General features: G+C 36.7%; 1 protein-coding gene across 1 annotated transcript in view; it reads left to right on the top strand.

Moving 5' to 3' along the window:
- Sf3a1 (splicing factor 3a subunit 1) overlaps window positions 1–22900 on the top strand; it is a 49764-nt gene that overhangs the window by 4860 nt on the left and 22004 nt on the right. The window contains exons 2-7 of the mRNA XM_083128850.1: window positions 10383–10547; window positions 13049–13223; window positions 15122–15281; window positions 17898–18051; window positions 19504–19631; window positions 20450–20545. Of these exons, the coding sequence (XP_082984976.1) occupies window positions 10383–10547; window positions 13049–13223; window positions 15122–15281; window positions 17898–18051; window positions 19504–19631; window positions 20450–20545 (878 nt within the window). The remainder of the gene's footprint in view (window positions 1–10382; window positions 10548–13048; window positions 13224–15121; window positions 15282–17897; window positions 18052–19503; window positions 19632–20449; window positions 20546–22900) is intronic.

Here is a 22900-nt window from a genome sequence, read left to right as displayed (position 1 = left end):
CAATGATGACTAAAAGTTTAAATTATAAACCAAAGTTCAACTCATAATTTGTCACAAAAAAATTTGCAACAGAGCTCAGCAACTTACTTTTAAAAAATGTTTTGTTTGTGTGACTAACGTAACACAAATGCAACCTGTGAATATAACCTTTTTCAACAGCCGTTTTCTCTTAACCCAGATAAGCCGGTGAAAAAAAAAATGAGTTTTTGCTCAAAATTAGATTACATTGTAACGTTTGGATGTCATTGAACACATTTTTATGAATTATGCTGCAATACATATATTATGCTACAAGTTGTGCTATGTCCTATATATAGGACGTCAGGTTTAAAAGGAGGTGAATGTTGCTATATCCTATGTCCTATATATAGAACGTCAGGCTCAAAGGAGGTGAATGTTTCTATTAAAGTTAATCATGGCAGTAATGGTCACCAGGCACTATAGGTTGCACAATACTTATTTACTACAGTAGACATATTACAATCACTGTTTGGAATATAAGTGAAAAATGTAGTAAGATATGCACATTTGTATTTATACACTATGATTGATACATCTCGTTCTACAAATTAGTAAATATACAGACATTTGTGGTTTTGAATTTAGGTTTATTGCTACATTGGGAATAAAATTTTCACTGTAGTTTGTTTCATAGGACTTATTTTGTATGGTAGAGCACAAAGCATTTCACGTGCAGTCCTATATCACATTTCATGCATCGGGTAGTAGTTTTGGCATGACACTGTCTGCATCTGGTTTGCTTATCCTGTTGAACAACCCATTGATCAAGACGGTCATACCGTGTATCTATATTTAATCTCTGTGATGGCCTTCCCTGTGATTTTGCTGTACGTTCAGTTCTTTGCAACATATAGCAGGCAATTCTTCTCCGGAAATTGAGGTGGTCCAGTTTTCCGTTATCATGTCTATGCAATTGCCATGCATTTTGTACTGACATGTCAAGGAAATGTGAGAGAAGGCTGAAATACCATTTCTTCCCTCTTACTGAGGTTCTATAAAGAGCAATATTTTGGTCCGCGCGATCCACACCTCCCATGTACTTATTGTATGTGTGGATAAGGTGTGGTTGCTTTACAATCACATGCTTCTTTTCTTTCTGAGAATAGCGACTAACATTGTGCAGCGGATGTACAGAGGAATAATTTGAAGCCATTGTTACCACATTATTATCATTCCACCTTGGAATCAGTATTCCTTCGTCTTCAAGTTTTACGAAGTCAACAGTACCTCTGGCAGTTTTCTTGAACTCCTTTGCTGATTGCAACGGGGCGTCACGTATTCGATCATTCCTAAGAGTCCCTGTAGCCCTAATACCTCTTGCTTGCAGTTCTTCAAGCAACTCAATGGATGTAAAATAATTGTCGAAAAAGAGCTGAAAGAGAAAATTTCCAAATTTGTGAAGCACATCTGCATACAGCAAGACAACGCTTTTGCCTTCTGCACGCAACTGACTCCCTGGCATATTGTCAATTACAGGTGATTCTTCCTCTCCGGAGTCTTCATCTGTTACGTCATCACATGCATTATCTGGAGGAAATAGTGTAATATCAAAAGATGGTCCTTTGGCAAAACTGTCCTCATCGTCATTCAGCAACTCCAGAACTTCGTTTAGGGAGAGACCCCTGAAAATATTGAACCGTACAATACTATTATGCATGACACGGGGCTTCCCTATAGGCCTGGTGACCTACATGTAGGACACTGCTGTACTAACGTACTAAGAAAGTGGCAACAAAGCACTGCAACATGCAATGTGTCATTTTTCATAGGTTTGTACCTTCCTCGGTACAATAACACACTTAAAAGTACTTAAAATATAAAAATTCCTTGAAATTATTACCTTTCAAATCCAAAACTGCTGTCTTCCATCACCGCTCAACTTACACGTGACTTCAATAATGCCAGGACTCCACACAACAACAAAGAATGATGCAAATAACGTGCAAACACAAAGAAGAGACCTTCGTGAAAAGGTAACTATAATGCCATCTATCCGTAAAGGCGGAAACTGTTTCCACAGGTGTCTACGTAAGAAAAGGCACGGTGTCCTTTATATAGGACAAGAGGCTTATCTGGGTTAAAGTATCTGCGTTTCAAATTCAATATTTTGATATGTCATACACTCACGTACAGTTGTGGACAAAAATATGGAAATGCCCAACAAAATAACATTTCTGTGACTAATATGGTGTAGGAGAACCTTTGGCGTGCAGAACTGCTACAGTCTTCTCGGGATGGACAAGTAGAGATCCTTTATGGTTTTCAAGAGAATGTTGTACCATTCTTCCTGCAAAACATCGGTAAGTTCCGTTAACGATGATGAAGGTGGATATCGTGCACGCATATTTCTCTCCAACACAGACCACAAAGGCTTAATAATATTGTGATCTTGTTATTGTGGTGGCCATGGTAGATGTGACACTTCTTCCTCGTTCTCAGAAAACGAGTCTTGCACGATGTGAGCTGTGTGAACAGGAGCTTTGTCGACTTGGTAATGGCATCACTATTGGAGAACAAAGTTTGCACCATGGGATGGACCTGATCGCTCAAAATGGTCACATAGTCCTTGTCAGTGACGTGACCTTGCAGGTTAACGATGAGCCCCACAGAATACCACGATATGGCTGCCCATACCATGATCAAACCCCTGCCAGGTTTCACTCTTGGCAGCAAACAATTGGAATCGTAAGCTTGGGCCGACATTCTCCAGACATAAACTCGGCCACAAGTCGGAAAGAGTGTGAAGCAGGGTTGGCATTTTACCCGTGTTTTTTTTTCTTTCAGATAAAACCCAATTAATCCTGGGCAAAACTTGGTTTTATTAGGTTATGTTTATAAATATATATGTATTTTAAAAATCAAATACATTTTTCTCTCATAGTAATATATTGCAACATTCAATTTGTATTGTTTTAGTTCACTGAATGAAAAACTATTTTATATTTTCTGTTAACATAGTTAAGAATTGACAATCAAGGTCTCACACTTTGAAATGATTAAACTAAAAACATACATAACCCATCCCGCAACAGACCATTGAGGGCCCAGGCCTACCTACCGACTGCCGGCCGCACTCCCACCTGATCCTACTCTGAGGTGGAAGATCATTCAACCAGTTACGGGGTGACGTGTGGTCAGCACGACGAACTTCCAGTCGTCGTAGGTTTTCATGACCGGGTTACACTACTCATTCGTAGCTCCCTAATTTAATCATGATGGTGAGTGTTCACGAGTCTCATACAAAGTCCGAAATCTCAGGAGAAAAGCATTTCCCCAAGGAGACTCAAACCTCCACGCATCCCATACCTGGAACCGAAAGCATGACCGCACAGCCACAGTGTGGAACAAATTATTAAATTTTATCTAAAATACTATGTTCTGAAAAATTTGACCAACAGTTTGATTCTACTCTTCCTGGATGGCATAACTAATAAATCTATGATCAGTTCACAGGGTTGCGCATTGCAATACTATACTTGGTAGCTGTGATGGTTTAGTCAACCTCTGTAGCAGAGTGGTTAGCACAGCATGTTGGATTGCCAGGGGTCCCAGGTTTGAATCCTGGTTCGGACGTGGATGTTTGTGTGTTGTCCCAATAATAATCCAGAGAAAATTTGTGTGTGCAGCCATTCTTTTGTAACGGACGTGACACGTACACAATGTAAAAGTATTAAAAAATACACTAATTAAGATTTGTATCCATTTTAATTATTGAGAAAGGTTGTACTCACTGAAATGTACAGTCACAAAAATTGTCATGCCAAATACTTAACTGTATTTGATTTTATCTGATATGAAAGAGGTGTAACGGACGTGACGTGTAAAACACCCTGTAATGAACATAGGGTTGGGTTTTCCAAAGTTTCTGTTAATTGGACAGACAAATTAACTGGTAAATATTTGTTATAGTAATGTTAATATATGATCTTTTAAGACTATGAAGTATGACCTGTTAAAAGTTTTGATGTCTTATTGAAAAATGTTTAACTTTGTAACGGACGTAACAAAGGATTTGTAACGGACGTGACAAAAAAGTGCATCATTTATAATGACAGTTTTTATTTGAAAAAAACACTAATATTATGTAATACAACCTTGTACATAATAATAATATAGTTACACATAGTTGCAAAAGTTTAATACTACAATTCTAGTGAATTAACATTAATTAACATAAAAGAAACAGGTCTGGGAAAGAGATTAGGCTACATTCAGCTAGTTATGGACTAATTCTGATTTAATAAGCAGGTTGAGCAACAAAAAAGACATTACACCTTTGTGGACACTAGGTCTATAGACTATTTATGTTTTTCTCAGCACAGGTCGTAAATTATCACTTTTCTGTGTCACAACATACTTCACTCAACACTTCCTTGTTAGTTTTTGGAAAACAGGCTGCTACCTTAGACAGTGTTTCAGTCATAAAAATTTGCATGCTTAATGCAAACACACACTGTGTGAGGCATATCACTAACCGGGAGCACATATTTTGGACATAAGCTATAAAACTTACTTTTTGAAATTTGGTTATGTGGATACAGCAGTTATATTCTTCATAGGCCTCGCCAATACCCATTACCATGTGTCTCAGTTGGTATAAACTGCGTTTACCAGTGACAGGGTCTTTCACTGATTTCACGTCTCTTTTCCCAGATGCTTGACGACTTATTTCATTGCACTGGAGAAACTCATTCACCCTTTTAAGACAATCTGATTGAATCTTTCTTGGTCCAGTTTTCTTAGCATTCACAATATCATTTTTTAATTCTGAACCTAAGTCTTCTCTTACCAGTTTTCTAAATATTGCAACCTTCTTAGTAGGACTGTTAGGTAATGCATTTTTTATCTTTACTGCTTTGCCATTTGTTCTTGGACTTTTGTATGAACCGAGATCACTCTGACCAACATTTTGAATCACCTTCTTTCTTGCTCTATACAACCGCTGTCATTCTTTATCTTTCTGCCTTTTTTCAGCTCAGTTTTTTATCTTTGGTCAATTCATTTTTTTCCTTCTCTCTTACTTTCCTCTTCCTCAATTTATCTTTCTCCAAATAAGCCTTCCATTGCTCTTGATTCTTTTTTCTCTCTTCTATACATTTAGCCATTCTTGTCTTGTTGGGAGTGGGAGCCATAATCTGAAACAAAACAATAAATTTAGAGCCAAATAACCTAAAAATAAATTTAGGGCCAAATAACCTAAAAGTAACATTTAACATAAACATTTGTTGCAATGTTGAACATTTATATTATTGTCATGCCTTTGCTAATAAGTTTCTGTTAGAATTGTGAAAAAACATGTTGAAGTTGGTCAGCACCAGCTGGTTTTGTTTCAAATAGATTTTAAACATAATAAAAGGTTTTATTATCAAAACATGTTAAAAATAGGTACTATTGCTTTTCATTAACAGTTTAATACCATTTTGAAGTATGTGGAAAGTTTTATTTCTTTGTAGCATAATGGAATCTGAAGCTCTGCTATTAGTTGCACATGGTGTTTATATCTGAGTGTTGTTAATTCAGCCTCATTAGTTCTTGTATCCTTATTTATTAAACAACTTATAGTTTTGAGTATATAATTGCAATTTAATTTATAGAAATATTTTTTAGGTTAGGTAGGCCTACCTATTTTATGAGACATTTTAGTCCTATCTTGTATGGTCTGAAAACTGAATTAAATCTCATCTCCCAACAACAAATAAATTTTGAATTACATAAATAAAGAAAATTTAGTTCTACTGTTACAGAAATATGAAAATCAGGCTAGAAATATGGACCCTGCTCTAAAAGTAATTAAATGAGAGGAAAATAAATGTGAAAAACAAGCAAGAAATATAGTATTTTTTTTTTGTCACGTCCGTTACACTAAAGTTTGTCACGTCCGTTACAGGATTTTCACAGGTAATGCTATTTTATACAAAACAGAAAACACTAGAAATCAATAAACAATGCACATAACCCCACTTCTACCAAGGGTCACTTACATCACATTATTAGGGTTGGTGTGATATAAACTTATTCATGTTTTTTGTAACGGACGTGACATTTGTTCTTCCCCTTCTTAATAAACAAATAAACAGCTTAATACTTACATAAATCAATAACTCTTGAGTGTAAACAATACTCCAGACATCAATATTTCTTCATATAACTGAGAAGAACAGCTCACTGGATGATTTGATTATGTTCAGCTGTTTACAAAGCAGCTGATTTTAACTAACAACTGATCACATCTCAGTGTTCCAACTTCAATGGAAGGAAATGTGATGAAAAATAAAATTAAATAAGAAATAAATGCTTGAAATAGTTATTCTAGATTATTTGCTGCTTAGCTATGCAGTTTATATGATATTTTAAACAGTTTTCAATTTTCGCTATGAGGTGTATGTTATAAAAGAATGGCTGTGTGTGAAAATTGAGAAAGGGGAGAGATACTACTCCTTATGGGCAGTGCTCGAAAAATCATCTTCACAGCTAGGCGCCTGCTCTGAAAATCAGGTGCCAGGAAACCACCTAGCAATTGTGGATACTATAAGATGCTGAGACGGTCCCCGTGGCAGAGTGGTTAGCACATCGTGCTACGACGCCAGGGGTCCCAGGTTCGAATCAGCCCGAACCTGAGTGTTCGGTCATCAATTTCATCGTATCATCGTTCATCTTTGCAAATTAGCCAAAAGTGGCCCAAACATCGAAGTAAAATAAAGCAAATCGATCAATCTATAAGAAGCTGAGCATCACCGTATTCAAAACATCGCTAAAGCATGTGAGAAAGCTGGAAATGGGGGGGTTGTGATTGTTACTGATTCTATGGAATGTTCACAACGTTGACAAAACAATAATTTGCTAATTTATGCTGTATTGGAATTTGAACTTAGATTCTTCAAAATTTTGTACATGCAAACTTACAAACAGCAATATTACAGCAAAAGATCAGTCGCCAGGCAGAAATTTTTAGTCGCCGTGGCGACCTGGCGACTGGGATTTTTTGAGCCCTGCTTATGGGTATTACTTTTATTTACAAATATAAAAAAAAGTAGAAATGGCTGACTACCATGCAAAAGACCCGGGTTTGAATCTTAGGGTGGGTGATCTAAGGTCGGAATTTTTCCGGTCTTGTCCCTGCATAGAGCAGCTCTGGAACTCACCCAGCCTCAAATCAATTTGTAGGGCGTAGTAAAGGTAACGGGAGTTTGGTTGTGATCACATTACCTCCAAAATGGCAGAGATGAAGAATATGTCGGGCCCTACCCCCATATCCCCTGAATGTGCCTTCATGGCACGGGGAACTTTATCTTTACCAACTATACAACGTACGGTAGCTGCACACACACATTTAAATCTGCTTCAATACAGTTTGTTCACAGTTGTGTTTTTACATTATTTTTGTGGATGTTTCAAGTTTAAATATCTCCTCCGTGTATTAACCATGCCAAGATTATAAGGATGACATATTATTATCATCCAAATGAAATACCATATCCATCCTCCCAAAGTATCTGGTTGCTATGAAACTGACAGTTCCCATGGACTAAACATAGTGACCCCCTTTGATCCCAAAATACGTATGTACTATACTGTTACAAAAAATATTTCTTACACCATAGCGTAAAAAATGCCCTAAAATATTTGTCTCTTTTCTTAATGTCCAAAAATGTAGTGTAGGCAGATATTTGAAAGTGGCATCAGAATTTAGAGCTACCTCAGAATATTAAAAATCAATTTTTCATCCACCATCTTGAAATGCTTTCAACAAATGCAAATGCAAAATTAAATCATTCCCTGGGTTTATCTATTTGCGACATGAATTTTTAGTCTTAAAAACTCTAAATTCGCTACAGATATCGTGGTCTCAAAATTGGTGATTTTCCCCGTACCCTTCCTAAACCACACACTATATTACAGAGTTTTTATTAAAAACTTCAAGCTCAAGTAATGTCCTAACGTAGCTGAGACTTGGGTTTCTTAACCTACGAAAATCTAAACTCAAATATTTGCATAACTTAAAGCTCTCGCAAGCTATGTTAAAACAGTCTCTCGTTCACCATCTTTAAAAATGGTGACAATTTTTTCTCAAAGGTGTATACGACCAGATCAAAGATCTCAAGTCAGATAAGGAGGTGCCGTGCATATTCATTAAATATGTAATTAAAACTGAAGTTATTAATTAATTTTAGGGATGGGACCGATTAATCGGTACTCTATCGGTATCGACCGATATAGGCATATTGGTTTATCGGTAAAATTACCGATTATTTTACCGATCTGATATATCGATAAATATCTTATAATTTAGTGCAAAATTCTGCCATTTTGTTGTAAATTTTATGGATAATCTCCATGCCCTTCTTTCTAAAAAAGTAAATGTCTAAATATTATTAAACTTCTTTTGCACTGCAGTCACCTTGAAACACACATTTATTAAGGAGATCAATGATCATTTCAGGTTCTTCAAGGACCATTTCTAATTTTATATCGGACCGGTAGAATATCAGTATCGGTAAATTTTATATCGGTACTTTATCGGTATCGCCCAAAATTTCATATCGGCCCATCCCTAATTAATTTGGATCACATTTATACATTCTTTTTTCCATTTTTAGGTTTTTTTTATAGGTCTTTATTTGGCAATTTATAGGTCTTCAATTTCCGAGCCCTAATAATTACCATATGCATCATATTAGCTTGCTTCATATAGAAATAATTTCAAGGTAGGTTTTCATCTCCCCTAAAAGTGATTTATCCAATTACGAGGCGCATCCAGAAAGTAAGTTTCCCTATTTTTTTCCCGTGAAAGTAAACATAATGAGCCGTGTAAATTGCGCATGCGCAGCAGAGCTAAGACGTATCAATCATATGCCAGGTGGACAGATCCCGCCCGGCGCCAGTAGCGAGACATCAGTGGTCCGAAGTGGAAGCTCGTATTCCTTCTCCCGCTGCATACAAGTAGCGAGGCAGCAGTGGTCCGAAATGGAAGCTCGTATTCCTTCTCCCTCCGCTTGCGAGGTTCGGTCGGTGATAAAGTTCCTGAATGCACAAAGCATTGCGCCAATTGACATTCATCGTCAGCTCTGTGAGGTCTATGTGCCGAACATTATGAGTAAGCAGATGGTGCGTCGCTGGTGTCGGCAGTTTTCGGAAGGTCGTCAAAGTGTCCATGATGAAGAGCGCAGTGGGCATCCGTCCCTCATCACTGATGATCTGGTTGAGCTGGTGCGGCAGCGCATCGTAGAGAACCGTCGCTTCACGATTACGGAGTTGAGTAGCCTTTTTCCGCAGATATAGCGATCCATGTTGCATGAGATTGTCACGCAGCGCCTGCTGTTCAAAAAATGGTGTGCCAGGTGGGTGCCGAAAAACCTGACACCCGAACACAAAATGAAACGTTCAGGAGCAGCACTGACATTCCTGCAACGGTACCATGATGACGGCGATGATTTCCTCGACAGGATCGTCACGGGCGATGAGACGTGGATTTCGCACTTCACCCCGGAAACCAAGCAGCAGTCAATGCATTGGCGGCATAGTGGATCTCCGGTCAAGAAGAAATTCAAACAGACGCTGTCGGTACAGAAAGTGATGTGCACCGTGTTTTGGGACAGGAAGGGCATTTTGCTCATTGACTTTCTCCCCAGAGGTGAAACGGTGAACGCTGACCATTACTGTGAAACACTAAGGAAATTGCGACGTGCCATTCAAAACAAGAGGCGTGGCATGCTTACTGCAGGTGTTGTGCTCCTCCATGACAATGCTCGTCCACATACAGCTCGGCGCACAGCAGCTGTTTTGACGGAATTTGGCTGGGAGTTTTTTGATCATCCACCTTACAGTCCTGATCTGGCTCCCAGCGATTTTCACGTTTTCTTGCACCTCAAGAAATTCCTGTCCTCCGGTGAGAGCGTTTTGGCAACAACGAAGAGCTGAAGACGTCTGTCACACGCTGGTTCCATTCACAGGTGGCAGAGTTCTACCACAGTGGGATCCAAAAGTTGATACCACGATACGACAAGTGGCTCAATTGTGGTGGTTGCTATGTTGAAAAATAGCTGAACCTTTGCTGTACCTGTTGTTGCCAATAAATGGTTTCCTGAAACTGTTTTTTTTTTTTTTTAAAAAAAATAGGGTAACTTACTTTCTGGATGCGCCTCGTGCATATAGAATATGAGACATTTCCCTGGGTTCGACAACTGTACATTTCAAATCAAGTTTCCATTTCAACAATGATCATAGTTTTTCTCCAATGAAAATTGTTTGCAATTCTGCAGGAAGATTTGAGTGTATGAGAATTTTGTGTGGTTAACGTCCACCTGTAACATATTAAGGCTTTTGGTTCTCTTTTCTAGTTTTCCCTTAACAAAGATTTCCAGATATTGTTGACAAAACAGCAAGCTTTGTAGCAAGGAATGGCCCCGAGTTTGAAGCCAGGATCAGGCAAAATGAGCTTGGAAATCCTAAGTTCAATTTCTTGAATGCTGGAGACCCGTACCATGCATATTATCAGCATAAAGTCAAGGAGTTCAAGGAAGGAAAAGGTAAGGATTTGTAATGTACACATAATAATAATTGCTAAGGTGTGATATTTCTTGTATGCTGTTAGAGCAGTAACGTATTCTTCCATGCTTTCTGGTTTATCTCCGGTAAACCAAACTTTTCCATCTGTAGCCTACAGAAGTAGAGCTTAATTTATACACACACAATGCTGTTTTGATGAAGGTTCATAAAATATTTGCTTTTTTACTTGATAACTTAATTTACACTGTCACTATTAAGTGTGGTGTATTGTTACCTTTTTGAAATGGGAGATGTCTAAAAATTAACATCTTTCAAGTTATTTTACAATGTTAAAGTAAAGCAATTGTTTCATTGGAGTCTGGTCCAGGGGTGCCCCCCCTGAAGGTGTATGACGCACTCCCCCAAAAAGGTAGAACATTCCCTCTTGCCCCCCCCCCCTGCTTTATGCCAAACTATTTACTCAAATTATTTTGGTCAGATAAATTTACAGAACAATATAATACTGACATATTTAAGCAATATATGTTTATTTTAGGTACGAGGTGCATTCAAGTTGTAAGGTCTCCTAATTTATTCTGAAAATATATACTCACCTCAGAAAGCTGAAATTGTCGTCAATTCTCAACATAATCTTCCTCTAGACGTACACATTTTTAACAACGCTGGCGCCACGATAACATGTCCTTTGCAAACGCTTGTTTAGGAGTCTGTTTTGTATACTTAAACATCGCTGAAATGTGTGACCATGCCGACTGTCCTTGTGTGCAGGAAAGATCCAAAAATTGCAAGGTGCGAGGTCAGGTGAGTATGGATCGGGCATGTGGAATAATTTTGTTTTCCATGAAAAGCGTGTGAACAATGGCTGCCCGATGAGGAGGTGCATTGTCCTGATGAAAGAACAGAGCTGCAGCCTTTTCTGGCCGTTTCTCTCAAAATGCTGGAAGCAACTTGGTCCTCAAAAAATCTTCATAGCTTGTACCCATCACTGAGCTACCCTTAGCATAACAATGTGTGAGTATGAAGACTTTTCTGTACTCAAACATCATTTTGTCAGCAAAGGCAGTAACTGGTTGCTGGTTTGTGGCGTAGGCTCTTTTGGTTTGTTTTCACATGGCGTTTGGTCTTCCTTGAAATGTCGCACCTATGAACACACATTTTTCACGTCAATGACACCACCACAGCATGTCTCAGTCAATTGTAGATGCGGTGCCATGTCGAAATCTCACACGGAAAAGAGACAGCATGTTTGAGCAAAACGCCTTGTCACGGAACTAGGCAATGCTGCACGTCTGTGATTCGCTGGTGCTGTTCGCCGTTCAAGGCCATAAGCAGGAGATTTGATGCGCACTCTAGCTTCCTACGAGGCAGAACATGTTGCCATCTGCCCTCATCAACCTTCAAGAATGGATGCTTCATCTCAAACAACTCTCCCGTTTATACCTTGATTATATTCATGAAAAAAATAGGAGATCTTAGAACTTGAATGCACCTCGTACTTTAAGCTTTCATGTTTGCTAACATCAAACGTACAAAACTGCTCAGGCTCACTGCCATTGTTAGTGTACTGAACCTTGTTCACCTGCTTGACTAACCTTGTATTAATGCAAACAGCATGCCCCCCACCCTTTCTAAACCGACATAAGAGGTGGTGTTTCATTTCAACCCCATCACTGCGATCACCCACAAATAGGTAGAAAAACCAATAACTAATCAATAACAAGTTAATCAAAGAAATGTCCCCCCCTTTTTGTGTGAAGATTTATAGAATTGGTATAAAATCTTGACCCCCTCCCCCCAAAAAAATTCCCATGATGCAGACACGTCATGAATCCCCTCTGTGGTCCCCCCTGGTCTGGTCAGTGAGTTAGTTTCACTTTTACTAACTCCATCTAACTAACTAACTTACCTGAGGAGAAGGCTTCACAGGTAACATTTTTTTATCACAAAACTTCAAGAATCACTGCTTCCTTTGTTGATTATGTAAGGTCAGTTGTTTAATAATTATGTTAATAACTAAAATTACCATCATTACTCAAAAGTAATAACAAATTGCTGCATGAGTACTACACACCCATTTTACCATTCACTCACAAGAACCTTATTAATTTTTCATCAATGCTCTTTTGTATTTGTAGGTGCATCTTATATAAATTATAATAATTACAAAAGTTAACATCATAAGCAACCAATTCTACACTATCACTGACGTGAGTGTCTCAAATAACATGTATCCAAAGGGGATGATGCCTGATAGGTCCATCAAGTGAATTTTGCCTCCTATGTACGTTACATTTATGTTTTATGAACAAAAGTAATACAGAAATATTGGGGACATCCTAGGAAACGATGTAATTTATTTTCAATTTTTCATAAAGATTTTCACAGTTGAAACATCAGAAACTAGAGGTAGTGGGCCTGACAGCCCCTTCCCTTCGGGTAAGCTAGGGTTAAACCAGGCATTACTTTTCATATTTCTTGTGCTGTTTAAAATATAGGATATTCTCTTTCACCTACACCATAGGACAGGAGCCTGCTGTTGCACTGCCCCAACCACAGCAGCCCAAGGCACCAGCAATATCTACACAGCAGAAGCAACAGGAGATTCTTAAACAAGTTGAGCAGCCCTTTGTACCAAAAGATCCTCCTCTGGAATTTGAGTTCATTGCCGATCCTCCATCCATCTCTGCTCTTGATGTGTAAGTACAATTAGTAAGTAATCATTGGAGACCAGAAGCTCAGGCATTTATTTTGGTTAACCCTTAACTTGTGTGGTACAGGTCAAAACGCTGGCGACTGTGAATTTTTGTTTCTATAGTTTATGAGTTTCCCGGTAGAGGACATTGGTTCTCATAGCTGTTTATCGTTGCAGTGTGCATTGACAGCAGTTGTCGCCTGACACGTCCAGTTGATTGTTTTCTTATAGTAACGAGTTCGGGTCTATTGAACCCAAAACCACATCTTTTATGTTAGCCTTTTGTGTGACGTTTGGTGAACATTTTATGAATGTCAGTTTTTTATTCATGTTTGTTTTCTTAATTCCATGTACTGAACAATTATCTTGAAACATTAGTGAGTTCAGAATTTTGAGCAAAAATATCACCCTTTAAACAAGAAAAAATGGTAAATAATAACTGATAATTTTTTGAACATTTTAGTGTGAAGAATTTTAAGCAAAAATATGTTTTGTATACTTAATTAACATTAATGTAATCATAAAAATTCAATTTTATAATTATTTGATCATGTACTCTCAAAATAAAGAAAAGAAACCTTGGGTCATTTTGGCCCCCACCACAGTACTAGCGTGAATAAGATCCACCACACCAGTTAGGGTTAAAATAGGCAGGGGAAAGGGCATTTATAATGTTGAAAATTACCACAATAATTCGAAAAATAGTTGCAAATTTCAAATTATATCTATAATTTCATTCAAAAAGTTAAAATCTGCATGGAAATATATTTTTACTTTCCTTTATTGTCTTGATTACACATAACCAGTAGGTTTTTTTCCCCAACATTCATAAAGTAGTCTCTCAGAGATGCTACGCCACCTGTATTTTGGTGCCAGTTCTATATACCACAGTTAATCTCTAGGGTTATGGGTTCTTTTTCTAAGAATGAGAATTAAACAGTGAAATATCTTCCAATGGAGATAAATAAGAAAATATATATTCTGATGCTTTTACGGTACAAAGGCCATATTTATGAATTATGGATACAAAGCTATCTCCTTTTTCTTCTCTTATGGAAAGAACGTCTTCTTCTTTCTTCTACTATGGAAAGAACATCTTATCCTTTTTCTACTGTGGAAAGAACATATTTTCTTTCTTCTACTGTGGAAAGAACATCTTATTCTTTCTTCTACTGTGGAAAGAACATCATCTTCTTTCTTCTATTATGGAAAGGATATCTATCAACATCTATATACATTGCTATTGCTACTCGGTATGCTTTAGGGCGACAAATATGGATATAACGCCACCAGGGTAACAACCGATGGGGCAACCAAGGATCGCGTTTATACCATCGCTACCATATAGCGATACCAGGGTAACCAACAAAACTCTTGTCAAGAAGCTACCTCCTTGTCAGAAGGAAAAGACTCAGATTTTGAATCGACTATTTAACTTCCCTAATCTTCTATATATACAATATATGTTGGTTATGTCGATCCTTGATTTTTCTGTATTTCTTTATTCTTTTCTATCATTTATTTACAACCATTTAATTGCTACTCAATCACTGTTACTTGTTTCGTTTGGTTTTAATCACTTCCTAAGTCCTTAATTGATCAATATCTACTTTGAAACAAGTAATTGCACAATACATGAAATAGAATATTATAACAGATTCATTTCAAGAAAAGAATTTACACATTTAAGAATATAATAAATTGTTTTCAATTTTACCAATTCCACATTTGCACTTTAATGCAACAGCTCACTTTGACCTATTTCCATGTTATTAGAACGCTACATGAGTGCTCGGCAACCAAGCCAACATGAAAAATAATTACTATTGTTATGTCGTTTGATAATTGTACAATGATGTTAAGTTCTACCTGTAAGGTTTAAAACATTATCATATTTTACAGGGACATTGTGAAACTTACGGCACAGTTCGTTGCTCGTAATGGTTGTCAGTTCCTTACAAATTTGATGAACCGTGAACAGCGGAATTACCAGTTTGATTTCTTGAGACCACAGCATTCCTTATTTCAGTACTTCACTAAGCTTCTTAAGCAGTACACAAAGGTAAGGTTGTTAAACGTTTGTATATGTTCTGTGTGAAATGTTAAACTGCGTTCAATTGTTTTGGAGATGTATTTGTAACTTACTGTGAATTCTTTTGGGACTGTATGAAGATTGAGAATACATTAAATTGAAAGGTCAGGTTTTTTTTTTTTACTTGCCAGGATTTGGAAATGAAAATAAATCCTGCATTTATCCTTGAACAATCTTTTTTTGATGGGAGATACTTTTGAACAGTGTTGAATAAACTAGTGCTGTTTAGTCCTTTAAACTTGGATTTACAAGACTAAAGCATGACAGAATGATTAAATGGGAAAATTTGTTTTAAAAAGTGCCTGGAGAAATGAAAGATTTTAAAAGAAATATTTTAGTGTTTGGAAACCCAGCACAGATAAGGTAACCTATAAAACATTAAAATGCTGACCAAGGCAAACTTTTATAGTATAAAAAATGTACATAAAAACGTAACGTTTTATTAACATGGAAACAAGGCTTAACAGTGTTACCATGAGATAACCTGTTGCAGGGGTATACTGGACCTTCCATCAAGAAACAATTTACCCCTGGAGCCCACCCCATGATTATAATTAGGCCCTCTTATACTTGATACCATATATTTAAAAAAAAAATAGAAAGGAATGTGTTATACTCCATGAGGCCTTAGAAAGATCACTTCGTGGGCTTGCAGCAGACGACAATTTGGGGGTGTGTCTGCGAGAACCAATCAGGTCCGCAAATGAGACAGCCCAGTTGCCACAGCTAACTTGCTACACTCTTCTGGAAGGGTGAGTGACCTCTGCCTCTTGCTACCTCGGCCTGTTTGTTCGGCTTGGAGCAGACGACACGTGAGTATCGGTAATAATCGGTAATAGTGTGAGAGCGATGTCTGCTGTTAGCCCGCGTAACGCTCTTTCTAAGGCCTCCTTCAGTATAGTCTACCATTGACATTTTGTAGAAAGTGAATTGTTCAATCAGGCATGGCGGAGTCAAACTGCCCCATTGACCCCCCACACTGTAAATTCCTTTCATGTTACAAAAAAGCGGAAAGCTTATTATTTTTATTGTAAATAACGGGAATAAAGATTTTTATTGTAAATTGCATAACGTTATTGCCTTGTAATCATGGAGTCCCAGATTCAATATCCGGAGACACATAGTGGTTCGAATTTCACTTTAAACTATAGGTCCAGAAATAAAGTTCAGTTAGTATTCAAATTGTCAACTCGCTGCCAAAGCTTGAAATATCGAATATGTAAGTTGTGTCGCCCCAGTCGAATTTGTTCATGTTACCAATTGAAAATAGAAAGTGCAACATCTGCGTGTGCATACGTTATCTATGACTCGCACAAGATTGAGAATGTTCGAGAACTAATTTAAATTTCATGATGGTTGCGGTAAACACGGTTTAAAATTACTTACATGAAATTTGTTTAAGACAACAAAAATTAATCATTGTATAAACGGTTTTGCCTTTGAAAAAATATATTAGAAAGTTAGGTTATTTACAACTTTTTATGTAAATATTGTAAACATCTATTTTACAGGTCGTAATTATGTAAATCTATAGAAACCTGTAAATATCCACCAAGTTTCCTGGGTTTTTTGTAAATAACCGTGTAGTATAAAAGGAAGCCGATTTTCTGTATATTTCAGCTATCTTACCCGGTATCACAAGTTTACCTTGTAGGGAGAACTGCCCGCTCTTCAGAGGTGCAATTTGCTTGGGTTAGTTTCTCAAACCTGCTGCTTCGGCTCTAGTTGCTTGCAATACCGAAAAGCAATTGTGACTAATCCTGGAATTGTTACCCGTTTCAGATTTGTTATAAGTCTGCATCAGTTAACCTAAATCCAGGATTGCCAAGGATTAAGTATTAATCTATATAGTACATTAATGTTAATAAACTCTACTTTTGTTGGAAGAAAGTTCCATACCTTTTCATTGCTAAAAACTAAGGAAAGGTATTAAGATCCTACACCACCAGGTTAGGGGCTGTAAGATAGTTACACCCTAACAGCTATCTGAGAAGTTCGATCCTGGGTAACATAGTACTTAACCTAGACCCTAGAAGACTGAGAAGGTGCATGACAAAGTGTGCTGTTTTATTTTTTTTTCTTGTTATTTGTCTTGAACTTGTTTCACAAAGCAGCAGCATCTTAAATTTTGATTGTCAGGGGCAAACCAAGCAAAGCGTTGACACTACAGTGGAAACTTGATTTTATATTTCTGAAGGCACAATGTTGAAAAAAACTTAAATGTGTGAAAATGTAAAATTTTGCAACATACTGCTTTATTGGGGTCACAAAGTTTGAATGTGCAGGGTAGTGGAAAAGTAGGTTGACAGTAGAATTGCTATTTTGTTATAATGAGGGAGGTTTCTCTCCTCCTCTGGCACACCATTTCTGCATTTTCATATTTCCAGTAATTTTTCAGGATCCACTCTCTGTCCCGGACTGTCAAGTTGCTTCCCATTATGAATCACCAACCTCTAAAATACCAAATAAACACTGTCAACCTACTTTTGCAACACCCTGTATTTTGCATGAGAATGTAAAAATGAGCAATATAAATTTGCGTTTCCCCTGTATACAATTTTATCCAATTTCCCTCTTGCCGCACAGGTGCTTATCCCTCAGAAGGATTTAATGAAGAAACTGAAGGATGAGAGTTCGGCCATGAGCAGTGCTCTTGAGCAAGTGAAGTACAGGGCAGAGTGGATCAAACACCAGGAGGCCCAGCGGAGACGAGAGGAGGAGGAAGCCGAGAAGGAAAGAGGTAAGACCACTGCCATCTTCAAAAATTCAATGCTTATCGAGAGATGGAGGCAGGGATAGAGAAAACTACAATAATTCAGGTGCCAGCCTCTTTTTCTCAGGAGCCTCTTTTTTTTTTTTTTTTTTTTTTTACAAAATACAGGCTAAAGATTTAATTTATTAATTAATATAAGATTGGATGAAAAATAATTACCGTTTTGGCCTGAATCACCACTAAAAGCCGCACCCTAAAATTTGAAGGAGCGAAAAGAAAAAATGACGATACCCGAATATAAGCCGAAGGAATAAAAGAAAATTTACCATTTACCGGCAGATTCATGGAAATATAATTACGTAGGATTTTATTTTATCATAAATACAGTACATACAAAATACAGTATCATTATTGAAAAATTAAGGTTACAATTGTGTGCTATATCTACTTCAAAGGTAGCTTTCTGTTAACAACAATTCTATTGTTCCAGTTAGAAACAGCAATGCTATTGTTGCATTATCCTTATTTCAAAATGAGAATTCAGCACATTTTTAACAGCATATGATTTGACGAAATGTCATATTTTTTTCAAGGTCGCGAATATAAGATGCATCCTAATTTCTCACAATTGAAATTCGGATAAAATGTGCGGCTTATATTCGGGCCAATACGGTAATTCTTGTGGTCCTCCTCGATGGTGTAGTGGTAACATTGTGGCCTTATAATCAAGGGGTCTCATGTTCGATATCCAGTGGAGGCACACTGGACCCTGTGGCCGATCAATCAACCAGTGTGGGCACATGTGATCAGATCCCATTTTAAACTGTAGGTCCAGTCCCAAGTAACCTTTCTGTGCATAAAGTGGACTTAAAACAACAATTCAACAACAATGACTAATTCTTGCACCTGAGTGGCCTTCCTAAAGAAGGCTGGACTATAACAGCATGAATAACTATGCAATACAATAATGCCCATCTCTACCACATTGCTGCAGATTTTAAAAGTCAGCTTGGAACAATGCAAGAGTTTATAATTGCATGTTTATTATTCTGACTTACACTTGATACAGAAACGTACAACCATTATAAAACTCACCCTGTATTCATTATGTAAAAAGAAAAGTAATGGAAATTTCTGAAAGAAAAATCTCTGGTTGAAGAGTAGTATTTCTAAAAAATGTTCTTAGGGGTAAAATTAACATTTTCGAACTCCGTTTGTTAATAATAATAATTTAATAGTAATCACAATAATAGTTTTGTGATTTAAGTATATCATACCATCACATGTATGCAAATGAAGAAAAGAGACAGAACTGAAATATCATGTGTAGTTTTGAAGAAATGGCACTTTCTTTGCTGCCGTGTAAAGGTGTTATGACAGGTATACCACTCATCCTCCAAAGGTAAAAAATGACCAGTGTTCAACCATTTTGTAATAGAGAACACAGCGATGTTCATAATGTCTTCATTTATTTTTCAGTTGCATATGCTCAGATAGATTGGCATGATTTTGTGGTTGTGGAGACGGTTGACTACCAACCCTTTGAACATGGCAATTTTCCTCCACCAACCACCCCTGACGAAGTTGGAGCTCGTGTTCTAATGCAGGTTTGTGTTTTTATTTAATTAACCAGATAACTAAATTTGAAGTACATAAAATAGTCAAAACTGGAAATACAGAATGTGAAATAAACTCTTAAACACGAAGTTTTAGAGTTTATTTAATGCTGCTACTTGTTCTGAAGTCTAAATTATCCTGTTAGTTATGTAAATCATGGAAAATTGATAAATTGTACTGAAAATATTTGACAACTACGTCAGAAGCAAAATATTTATTTTGTGTAATAAGTGTAGTTTTTAAATCAATTGTATGGTTTTATTCACAGTTTTAACACCTGAAATGCCATTTTATAAACCACTTTTGATCCTGAAATGTGCCTAGTTTTTGTACTACAGAAATATGTGGTCCTAATCATTATGAATCTGATTAATATTTATGTGAGATGTGTGTTTGATATTGTATTAAATTTAACTATTTAACACTTTTAAAGAATGCTCCCTTCAGAATTTAAAGGTAAGGCATCTCTTTGAAGGTAAGTTGAACATTAGTTACTGTTTACGTTGACTTTACAGATACTAAACATTTCTTGAAGAAAATATAATCAAAGTTCCAATCTGTTGTGAATTTTCTAGCTTCTCTCGTGGTATTTCCTCATCCACAGTAATGCATTATATATTTTTGAGTTACGCCATATTTTCGTCATCCTTTCCTGATGGAAAATGAATGTACATGTCTTGTTAATGTAAGATGGAAAATAATTGCTAGAAAGTGACTTTTTCCTCATATCATTGTGTAACTTTTAATGCTTTTTGCTGCCAAATTCTTATTGAATAATTCATTCTTGTTCTTTTTTACCTTTCTGAAGGAAAGAATCGAAGATGGAGATGAAATGGAAATGCAGATCGAAAGTGAAGGTGAAGAAGAGGATCAATTGGCGAAGGAAGCAAAGGATAATACTCAGGTCAGTATATAAGCGTGATTTCTTACAGGCACGAAATCAATACTTTCCAGTACCGATGTTACAATATTAGGCAGTAAATAAACTTCTGGAAATCCAGACTTTTCGCCTCCAGTTGTGTGAGTTTCATGGGGGAAACCGATGTTGCTACACACCTGATTTTGCTGCCAACACGCACCCTTCGCGTTTCAGGAAGAGGCAGGGAATCGAAGATGCATTAGCTTGCTCCACAGTGGCAACCATGAAGCTTCACCGTGCTTGGCCTTGTTGAGGGTACCACCTGTTTCGAAATTGACTCGAAACAAAAAAATTGGCAACACAGAATATCACGAGAATTTTCCCTCACCACGGCAACTGGACCAAGCGGATTGGTTCAGTGATTCATGTGACCCTCCCTGGCTTTCGATGGAAAATACTAAAGTAGAATTTTGAAGTTTGGTGTTCAATGTCCAAATCGTGTTCATTTTGCCATTTTCCTCATCGTTTGTTCTATATAATGCTTTGAACATGAACAACTTATATTATATATACCTGTGGTTTCCACATCTGGTACAGATTTTCTCATTTTGTAGTCATTTAATGACTACAATGGAGTTTTCTTTTTCACAAGTGGAGTGGGCCACCATCTTTAAAATTTAATGTAGCGGAAGACATCAAGAATCTCTGTGAAAGGAATGATGATTTTGAATTGCCTGATGATATTTGGGATTCATATTTAAAAACAAAAAAAAAAGAAGAAGAAGAAGAAGAAGGTGATCAAAATTATCTGAAATAATAATAAAACAAGACTCCTTATTTCACAGTTAAGTTGTTATATTACAATAATGTAACATTGACAACATCCATTGTATAACTGATTCATTTTTGTTAAAAAATTTTAACCATCGTAATAACTGTATCTTTAATCAAACTAAAAATAAATGTCTGATAAAGGGAGCGTGTGTTCTCCGGAAACGTCACAACGAAAGACTGCTTTTATGCTTGTAATAACCGTAGACTGCAAGAAAATAATTCTACAATGCAAGCAATGCGTACATACAAGAAGAATCTATCCTCATTGAGTCATAATTTTTCAATAAGTTATAATTGTATTAGTTTTTCTTGTATGTACGCATTGCTTGCATGATAGAATTATTTTCCTGTAGTTTACGGTTATTACAAGCATAAGAAAACAGTTTTTTCTTTGTGACGTTTCAGGAGAACACACGCTCCTTTCATCAGACATTTATTTTCATTTTGACTAAAGATACAGTTATAACAATGGTTAGTAATTTTTAAACAAAAAGAATCTGTTATATAATGGATGTTGTCAATGTTACATTGTTGTAATATAGCAACTTAACTGTGAAAAAAGCAGTCTATTTTTTTTTTTTTTTTTTTTTTTTAAATTATGAATCCCAAATATCATCAGGTAATTCAAATTCATCATTGTTTTCACAAAGTCTCTTGATGTTTTCTGTTACATTAAATTTTAAAGATGGTGGCTTACTCCATTTGTGAAAAAGAAAACTCTGATGAAAGGAGCGTGTGTTCTCCTGAAACGTCACAAAGAAAAAACTGTTTTCTTATGCTTGTAATAACCGTAAACTACAGGAAAATAATATAATTGTATGTATTAATATAATACATTTTATTATTATTATTTAATATTCATAATTTCACAAAATCTATTACCACTATGTTGCGAAAGTAAAGAAAATTATGCATTTTGCATAGTTTCCAGGACACTTAGACTCAACGAAAGTGTGGCATAGCAGTTTTGCACACCTTATGAGCTTTTCATACCACAGAAAAGTAGCAGCTGGGATCGGTGAATAGCTTCAAACCAAAACAACTGATATCAGCCACTCCTGATACACTGGTGTCAGCTTAGCTCTAGTTGAAGTAGATGGGAGGAGAAAAATACAGGGTGTCCAAAAAGTCATGTCATCAAGATTTCGAATGTACGTAACTTTCGTACAAAAAGTGATAGAGACATGACACTTACATTGGATATTAACTTTGTCTATGTGGATATTTTTGAAACATTAAACGAGAGAATCATGCTCTACATGAACATTCAATGTGCGGAAAAAGGTATGAAGATGTAAAAGAAAGTTTTCGTACAAAGTACAAACGAACTTGAATGAAAGACAGCTGTGGGGTCTTTTGCAATAAGTCAATGGTCTCTGGGTATTTATTGAACTGGAAAAGAACGGTAAAGTTTTATGCATTGTATTCATTACAAATTATTTATGGTGTTAATTATGGCATGGTCATGAAAAAAGTGTTTGTTTTTTTTGTTTTTGTTTTTTTCAAAATTACAAGGTGTACTGGCAACATTGGTCATGTTAGAGGGCAGTACCAGGTTTACCCGAC

This window comes from Lepisma saccharinum, chromosome 1 (assembly GCF_977018435.1).
Source record: "Lepisma saccharinum chromosome 1, izLepSacc3.1, whole genome shotgun sequence".
Taxonomy (NCBI): domain Eukaryota; kingdom Metazoa; phylum Arthropoda; class Insecta; order Zygentoma; family Lepismatidae; genus Lepisma; species Lepisma saccharinum.
Note: the sequence above shows the minus strand (reverse complement) of the source record. Positions and strands in the feature narration are given on the sequence as shown.